Genomic DNA, 9263 nt, shown 5'->3' with positions numbered 1-9263 from the left:
TCTCTAGTTGGAAATGTAACTAATGAATGAATATGGTTCAGATTTCTATATATAGTCCTGGGATTTTTGGCAGAAAATATTTTATTCCTGGAATGAACTCTAATATCATAGAGTATTGGAATAACAGTGTTGCAGAAAACCCTAGTGCATCCACTCTCCTGATATCTCCCTAAGTGCTAATCCTGAAATACTCAAACTTATACCCAATGTCTGGAATTTCACTGTAACTGTTCTAACTTCTATTGGCTTGATATGGTTTGTTCAGAATGGAAATTTACTGTTTGGAAATCCATCTTTAAACACCTTACTAAATTTAGCCTAGGCATCATCCCCATAAGTAGATCAATCAATATAATGACTTGGAATCACTAATAGATCTTAGTTATAGGTTCATAATAACGACTATGACTATAATTCAAAGTTATACTTGAATAAACTAAGTGTAACATAACTTACAGAGCTTTCTGATGAGAACCAAAAACTTAGTAGGCATAACTCTGACCTGAGAGCTTCTAATCGCTTGCTATCTGACATCGCAAGGCTTCGCCGAACACTGAAAACTAAGGGAAAATGGGGGTAATATTGATAGAAACTCGAGAGAGAGATTAAGGAAAGGTTTGGAAACGATATGATCTTCTGCTGCTTTTTATATACAAAAAAGCAAGTGAACGCCGTGCACCTTGTCTGGGAGCGTCGTGCAAGTTGTCGGATGATGACGTGTCGCAATCTCGTAGTGACACATGTTGCAATCTCATGGCATGTCTTCTTCATACGAGCTTCATTTTCGACATGTTTTATATCCATGCATAGCTATCGATGAGATCTACAACTTTCCTTTTGACAGTGTCGGCTAACTTTGAAAATGGTTAAAAAATTATATTTCTAACATGTTTAGACTATTAAAGTCCGTTAAAAATTCACAACTCTCTTGTCCAATGTCCGTTCTTGACTGTCTGTATATCTTCAGACTCCTCCTAATGAGATCTTCAATTCTTGTTTAGATTGTTTTACCTAACAATCAACTGATTTCCGTTTCGGTTTGTGTGTCATACCGTACTACGCTGCAACATCCAAAAGCCATAACTCCATCTCACGAAGTCAGATTTGGACGTTCGTTATATGCACGCACTCGGTTTTATGACCACTATGACTTCTGTTTATGTCACTTAGGATAATAAGTAATCTATCAAAATTTCACTTTCTACGATATGCACAGTCGTGCCGGTTTAATTATGAAACTTCGAAGAAGCATAACTTCTTCATACGAAGCCGGATTTCAGCGTTCTTTATATGTACAGAATCCTTGTCAGATATACTACAACTTTGGCAAAGATTATTTACCATAAATAATATTCTATCAAAAAATCATTTTTAACGTTTATTATATCTTAATTGACTAACCCGAATATGCGGACGTTACAAGATCTCGGAAAGATCTGACAATATTTATCCTTAAGTTTGTGGCATCTATATATTATTTAATGAGCTTTTATTAGTTAAGTTTTATTGTTGATATATGTTGGGGAATTTCAAGTGGGCATCAAATATAAACATCATATGGGACTATCGACCCTTATATACTTCCAGGACTATTTTTTTTTAATTTTGTGTTTGGAGTGCCGAGCATAGGACAATGACGTTTCAGTTTCATTTTTTCCAATTGTGGCATTTAACTTTCATGTTATTGTCGATTATAGAATTCAACTTTCATGTGAAAGTTTATTACAACATTTTAGTTTTATTTTTTACATTTATAACGTTTAACTTTTAATTTCATGTTCATTATAGTATTTTACTTTTTTTTCGGTTTTAGTGCAATGAGTCGTACAATATATTCGGTGTTGAGACCAAAGAAGGTTTTGTATTGAGAAAAATGGCTAAGGGATAAAAATTTTGGTCGTTGGATAAAAACTAAGAAAAAAATAATCTGTGGGCTTAAAAATATTTTGTGGTTCGAGAGGTCAAGTATTTCAAAGAGTTTGATGATTGATCATTAAATATCTTCGGTACCGGGCTGAAAAGGTCGAGTATGTCAATGATTTCAATGTACAATTTAAAAACCTATTTCTAAAATCAATATCATCAAGCCCGAATTCATGTGTTCCTTGTTGGGTTAGTGTCTAAGTCCATAACTATTTTGGTATGTACTTGACCCGATGGTGCATGGTCCTTTTGTGTTGCCTTCACCAAAGCAACTTGATAGGATGAATTATGAAGAGAAAGGATTAAATATGATTTATTAATATATTATGGGAATAATATAGTAAAGGAGAAATCATATTGTTTATTTAATATTAGTCAAAAATTAATAAGAATTAAGTTTGTGACTAAAAGAGATTAATTAAACTTAAGGGACTGGAATTGTAATTATAAGATAATTGCAATTGGGTCATGGATTGCCTTATATTATAAGGTTGGACGAATTCTATGGGGAAACCCATTCGAAATCGTCCAAAGCCTTTAAGGAAAAGAGTCCATGGGTTGCTTAGGGCTTAAGCATCCAAATAAGGGTTTCCTTGTTAGATAACCCTAATAGCCTCACTATATATAGAACCCTTATGCCTCAAAAACATGGTGAACAATATCCTTAGGGTTTCTACACGTTTGGGCAGCCTCCTTCTCTTCTCCTCTTCATCCTCTTGCTCTTGGTGTTTGTGAACCATTAGAGGAGTGACATTTGTGACTCTAAGCTTTCTAAAGTCATTAGAAGGAGGATTTGAGATTGTTATTGCTACATAACAATCAAGGTATGATCTAAACCCTAATTATATGTTGTATTGATTATCATATACTAGATCTAGGGTTTATAGTCTTGGATGAATTGCATGTACAATAGAGAAACCTAGATCCAAGCATTAGGGTTTGTATGAGCACATAGGATGTTCTTATAGCCAAAACCCATCATTCCTATCCTTACAAAACTTCGATAATTGTTCATTGAATATCTTCAATGCTGAGCTAAAAAATGTTGAGTCTTTCAATGATTTCAAAGTACAACTTAAAAACCTATTTCTAAAATTAATATCCTTCAACCCGCATTCATACATGCCTATCCCTAGTTATGTTAATATATGCAAAGGAAAAGTTGTACTTTAATAACATGATAATGGATTTTTTGGAACAATATGCATTTCATTAGCATAAAAAAACAACAATATGTCAAGAAAGAAGCTTGGTCAAAATTACAAGAAAGAATCTAAAGTAGGAGAGGAATTCCAAGCATGTAAACAATAGAATTACAATTAGACCTACATTTGATCCAATTGAAAGTGTTTATACTACTGTCATTAGTTGTCATCATAACCACACGTTTTTAAAATGTGAAAACAATAGCATTTGTCGCCTTTCAGGTCATTCAAAGGGTAGGGTGACTAAAGAAAACTAGAATTTATTAGTCTTTTTACTCCCTGTTGTATAATTAAGAATACTCATCAGGCCAACACAAGAATTAGGCAGCTGCCAAAGAAGAAATATTTCCTCATCATCAAGCATGAAAATGATTATGGTTCCTACCACTTGAACCCTTTCAAAAAGTGGTTGACATTGAGGTTTTCTGGTGACTAGTTTTTCAGGAATACGTTGATACAACAAGGAGGAAAGTGCTTTTGCAAAAGGGTGACGACACATAGTTATAAATCTTGCCAAATGCCTTGAGGGACGGGTTTTGTGAATGAGAGTGGGGGTGAGTTACTTGGGATTAGGAATGTAACATACAAGTTTTTACCACCAAAAAATTTTAATTTTTATTATAGAAAACCACAAGTGTCATAAAATCCAAGCCACGAGAAATCCCAAGTACATCAATACAATCATCCAAATCAGAGTATCAAAATATGAAAATCATAAATCTGTGAGCTAGAGTGTACAATCAAGTCTTCGCCTTCCGACGATCATCCAAAGTACCCGAAACACATTTAATCCACAACTGTATGCATAAAGCTTAGTGAGTCCTTCCCAAAATAGCCATACAATACAACATAATAAACAATTATGGGTTATCAACAACCCTGGAGATTATCAACAACTCCAGTGGGCTAATTGCACGACCTATGGATTAATAGCATGTTCTAGGGGTTATCAAGAACCCTCGGGATTCTAAAAAATCCCAAGTTATCAGCAATACAATTCAATGCATGCATAAAAATAATAAACACTTAAGACCCAACTTGTCACAGACATAAATACCACACAGGTAAATATATTAAGAAGATTCACCTCACCAGTAAAAGCTAAATATAATTGCTCCCACAGGGTATACATACACAAAAAAGTACATAATCATTAATAAGGAAACTACCCCTTTTAAACTATGCTCAAAAACTAATTTAAATATCAACAATCATCCAAGTCAACAGTCTATGACCTGCATACAAGCTGCTCTATGCGTAATGTAAAATCTTGTTTTGAGGTACTTTCATTGTTGACCTTTATATTGAGATTTAGTGCATATTGGTCCCTAAGTAAAAGAAAGAGTGCAAAAGGGCCCATGGTGGCATTTTGGTAATTTCGAACTTTGGGAGTATGTTGAGCGTACGTGTGTACGCTAAGCATACTAGGGTGCGCCTTAGTACGCCGGATGTATGTGAGGATCATGCGAACCCTAATTTTTAGGGTGTGACGCATATTTAAGCATCATTATTGTCTCACCTCTCATTCTTGTTCAACCTCTTTATGTGAGATCGATACCCACGAAAACCCTAAGAGAAAAAGAGCATTTTGTAGCCTTTAGAGTGTTTAGAAGTGTTCTTGGAGAAATAAAAAGGTGGTGAGAAGAACTTGGATCTTGAGAGCACTTTGGATCTAGGATTTTATCCTTGATTGCAATCTCCAGGTTGCAACTTTACCACTCCATCTTGTAGATCTAGATTTTTGTTCTTTTAAGACACTTTTTGTTCCCAAAATGGTGATTCTTGCGCATGACGTGTTCTTGACCCATTAAGTCATCCTTTCACACCTTAGGAAGGGTCTTGAATCATAAAAATGGGGTCTTAATGGTTGGTTTTGCTCCATGAATTCTTTAGAAGGTCTTAATATACTAAGATGTTGAGTTAAGCACTTATGGGACATGCAAATTCATAAAGTTGGAAACTTTATGACTCTTGAGGATGATTTGGCATTGGATCTGAAAGTTGGACGTAAGAGCTTATGAAATTAAGATCTTAATGAAGATTTGAGAAGACTAGGCGTATGCCCTACGTAAATTGAGTACACAGCGCATACGAGGTCAACTCGGCCATCTGTGGTAAAGGTTGTTAAGGTTGAATATAGTTGTGAGGTGTCAAAGAGTTCTTTTTCGTTTATTAGTTTCGAAGTCAGTCTTGTATGTTTACATAAGGGCGCATCTTAGCATCGAAGCGTTATTGAATAAGCCCTTGTGTATATTTTTGTATGTTTTTGTAATCCCTATAAATAGGTGATACATACTTAAGTTAGAGTAATTTTTGTGCCTTCGCTACTTTATTCTGAACTTTCTCTGTATCTTTTAGAAACTATAATCAAGCCATCCAGATCTTATTTACTCTTTGTGTTCATAATTCAGTCTAAACTCTGATTACGTTTCTTACACTCGATCTATAACAACTACATTTGGTATCAGAGCAGGATTCATATAGTTGTTTTCCGATTTTCTCGAGTTTTCAAAATTTTTTGAATCTCATTTTAGATTCAAAATATTCCGCACTTTTGATTCTAAAAATCCTTACAAATCTTCTGTATTAATTCGAAACTGCTTATAGTTTGTTTAATCGATTTATAGTGTTTGATTTCTGAAAGATTCATCTCCTAGATTCCTTTTATTGAAGCTTTTTAACTTTTGATTCTGTACAACAATGGCGAATTTCAATATGAACACGATGACTTCTTATTCTCATCTACTTGGTTCTTCAGCCAAAATCCTTATGTTGATTCCTGAGTAATATGATCAATGGGCAGATAGGATGAAAGAGTATCTGAACGGAATTGATGAAGATCTCTGGAAATGTATTACTGGTGATGTTCGTTCTGCAAGTGTGTTATGATAGGTTGGAACTGCTGTTATCAATCCAGATGTTGTACAATAAGCTGAGAAACAGAAAAAAAAATGAGAAAATATGATTGCGTGAACTCCATGGTGCTCTTCCACTGGTGGTTTATAACTATGTGTGTGGTTGCAAGACATCAAAAGAAATTTAGGATACTTTGAAACATAAGTATTAAGGGAGTGAGAAGATGAAGAAAAGCTCTATTAAGCAATGTCTGCTTGATTTAGGAGAATTCAAGTAGAAAGAAGGTGATAATACTGAGCTTTATTGAGATCGTCTGAATGAATTAATCTTCAAGGGTAGCAGGTATGGAGTCAACGGATCAACAATGGAGTACAACTTGACTTTCATAATGGGACTCCGTAAGGAGTGGCGCAATGTTGGTTTGATGATAAAAACTCAATAATGCTTCGATAACTTTTCTCTTAGCGATATGTATAATGAGTTAAAGGCTCATGATGTCAAAGGTGACAAATAGAGAATCTAAAATGGAATCAACAAAGAATGAAGGATTAGAAGATGAATGCCTGATTGTTAATTCTAATGATGAAAGTATGGTTTTTTACTCAAACAATAAAGTGAAGAAATTTTTCAAGAAGCCATTCACTTCTAAGTCTAAAACAATTGATTTGAAAGGACGTACGTTTGTGAAGGGTGTGAGAGAGGAGAAAAAGTGGAGAAGAAGGAAGTTCAGTCTGAGGATACAAAGAAAGAGAAGAAGCTAAAGGGTGATTTTGGGTTTGATTGTCATTAATGTAATGGGGCGAATCACATGGCTAGTGACTGTATGTTACGAAAGAGAGATGAGAAAAAGAATAGAGTGAAATACGAAGCCTACTATGTGGAGAGGCTTGAAGAAGTTAGAGCAAATATGAAGGGTATGTCTTTGGTTTCTATAGGGAGTGGTGAAGAGGATGACACTTATCAGATCTAGTCGTCTGGATCAGAGGATGAGGAGATACAAAATCCCAAAAATGGTGCTTTTTATGCTAATTTCGAAGAGGGAAGTAAGGAAGAAGAGATAGTGACTGGAAAATGATCTGTTACTACCAGTGCTGAGAAGTCTTCCATGACTTTTAAGGTACGTACTCTTTTCGAATACTTTAATATTCCTTCTTGTTCATATCATTCAATTCTATATGAGTTTAATGAAGTTGTTACATATGTTAATGATTTGCTAATCTCTGCTAGTAGTGATGCTGAAAGGTCAAAATCATTAATGCTAGAAACATAGAGAAATTTGGAGTTCAAGAAGTCTAGAATAGACAAGTTAGAATTGGAGCATAGGAATGTTAATGGTGATAGAGACAATTTGAGATTAGAAGTTCAAGTTTTGTTAAAACAACGAAACATATATTGTAACTCAGTAAAATGACTTTATGCTAACTGATTTGCATCATTCTTTGGACATAAGAAAAGAACAACATGGGAAACTTTTTCCCATTTTGAATTTCAAAAGGGAGAAAAATGACGTGACATCCTATGACTGCGAGAAAAAGATATCTAAGTTTGACAAGGTCCCAAATGATAGATATGCATGTTAATATTGATGAATGTTCAGATGCAAAGGATCTTTTTTATATTGTGAATAAGACCTTGACCAAAAACAAGCAAATGAAAATTTTGAAAAGAAATGAGACTTCGACCTTTGACTCACTGACCATTTTTGTTGATATCGAAGATAGTTCTGATAATATCAGTGAAATTGAAGAAAAGGAAGTTGTTGATTGCTCAAAGTTATATGTCATTAATGTCATTTCTTTGGCTAAGGGTAGAGGAATTTGTGATGATTCTTCGGTTAAAGTTGACACTGACCTACCCTCTACTTCGAAAGTTCATGACCCTAAACATGTGACTGTTAAGGATAGTCAAATAGATAGCAGTGATGATGAAGAGGTTTTGAAGGAATCAAAAATTCCAAGAGTTGGTGTTGATCAAATGTATGAGGATATAGAGAAATTCAAAAATTTAATGAAGTAAGAAGGTCCTCGTTATCTTGAATGAAACTCTGTGGTTTATCCTGACTTCAAGTGTACAGATGATGTTGTCTTTCCTAATCAAGTGTTTGTTACCTCAGGAAATTGTGACACATTAAATCGGAGATCAACAAAGTTGTTGATGCATACAAAAAAAGAAGTTTCAAAAGAAGGGTTCTTCTCAAACCAAAGCACGGTTGAAAACAATCTTAATAAACACTCATCCACTTTTCAAAGACAAAAACCAAAACGAAATTGGGAGATTAAATCTAAAAAGTCAACTTTTGTTAAATAATCTAATGAAACAGTTCCTCTTAAACCAAATTAAAGTGCTCAAAATTTCAAAGAACAAATTCAAAAGATTTAAAAAGAATATGGTATCTCCATGTCTAAAGCACAAAAGAAGGTTTATTGGCAAAATACTGAGTCTCGTAAGAAACAACATGTTTTATCAAAAAAATCACCTGAACGAAAAGACTGAACACATTCAACCCAATTATAAAAATAAATCGTTTGTTGAAAACAAATCCATTCCAAAACCTATTCTGAAACAAAAAGATTTTTCAAAGAAAAATTCATATGTCTCACATCCACATCCAAAACCAAATGTTGAAAAACCAAGAAATGAAAATTTTGTTAAAAACCAACCATCAAAGAATTATGTTCCTAATCAACAAAATGCAAGGTTTTCATAAAATTATTTTCAAAGAAATGGTTTTCAATTTCGTCAACAAAGGAATTTTCAACAGTTTCAAAATTCCATAACGGTTTTCAAATGAACAACATGTTTTTAATCGAAAAAATATTGGTTATAATAAACGTTTTCAAGCATTTGCAAAACCAATTCTTTCAAAACATAATAATACAAAGATAGAAGTAAATAGGAAGAAAAATGAACCTTATAAACCCATCCAACCAAATTTTCCCAATTCCTCGTCGAAGCATTCAGTTAAGGCTTCATTTACCAAAGGAAGAACTGCTGTGAAGAATATTAATCATTGATTCAAAAGAAAAGGAAAGCATTATCAATCTGGGAAAATTCTTAAGTGGAGATTCGGTATGCTTATGAAAGCTACTAGAATGAGTCATTAAATGGAAGTTCTTCGTCAAAATAGTCGAATCCTCCAGTTCGAAAATGGAAAGTTGTTCCCAAAGAAAAAGTTGATTTGCATCGAACTAAGAAGCAAAAAGGGAAAGTCAGTGTTGAACCTAAACCAACGAATGATTTTATTCTGATGCCCATACTAACGAAGTGGACTTAATCGAT

The 9263-nt window shown here is 34.0% G+C and overlaps 1 protein-coding gene across 1 annotated transcript in view; it reads right to left on the bottom strand.

Moving 5' to 3' along the window:
• Window positions 1-8385: 8385 nt before the first annotated feature.
• LOC111919167 (zinc finger BED domain-containing protein RICESLEEPER 2-like) overlaps window positions 8386-9263 on the bottom strand; it is a 61205-nt gene continuing 60327 nt past the window's right edge. The window contains exon 4 of the mRNA XM_023914779.2: window positions 8386-8541. Within this exon, the coding sequence (XP_023770547.2) occupies window positions 8386-8541 (156 nt within the window). The remainder of the gene's footprint in view (window positions 8542-9263) is intronic.

This window comes from Lactuca sativa, chromosome 3 (genome assembly GCF_002870075.4).
Source record: "Lactuca sativa cultivar Salinas chromosome 3, Lsat_Salinas_v11, whole genome shotgun sequence".
Lineage (NCBI taxonomy): Eukaryota > Viridiplantae > Streptophyta > Magnoliopsida > Asterales > Asteraceae > Lactuca > Lactuca sativa.
The sequence above is the reverse complement of the archived record's forward strand: the minus strand, read 5'-3'. Positions and strand labels throughout refer to the sequence as shown.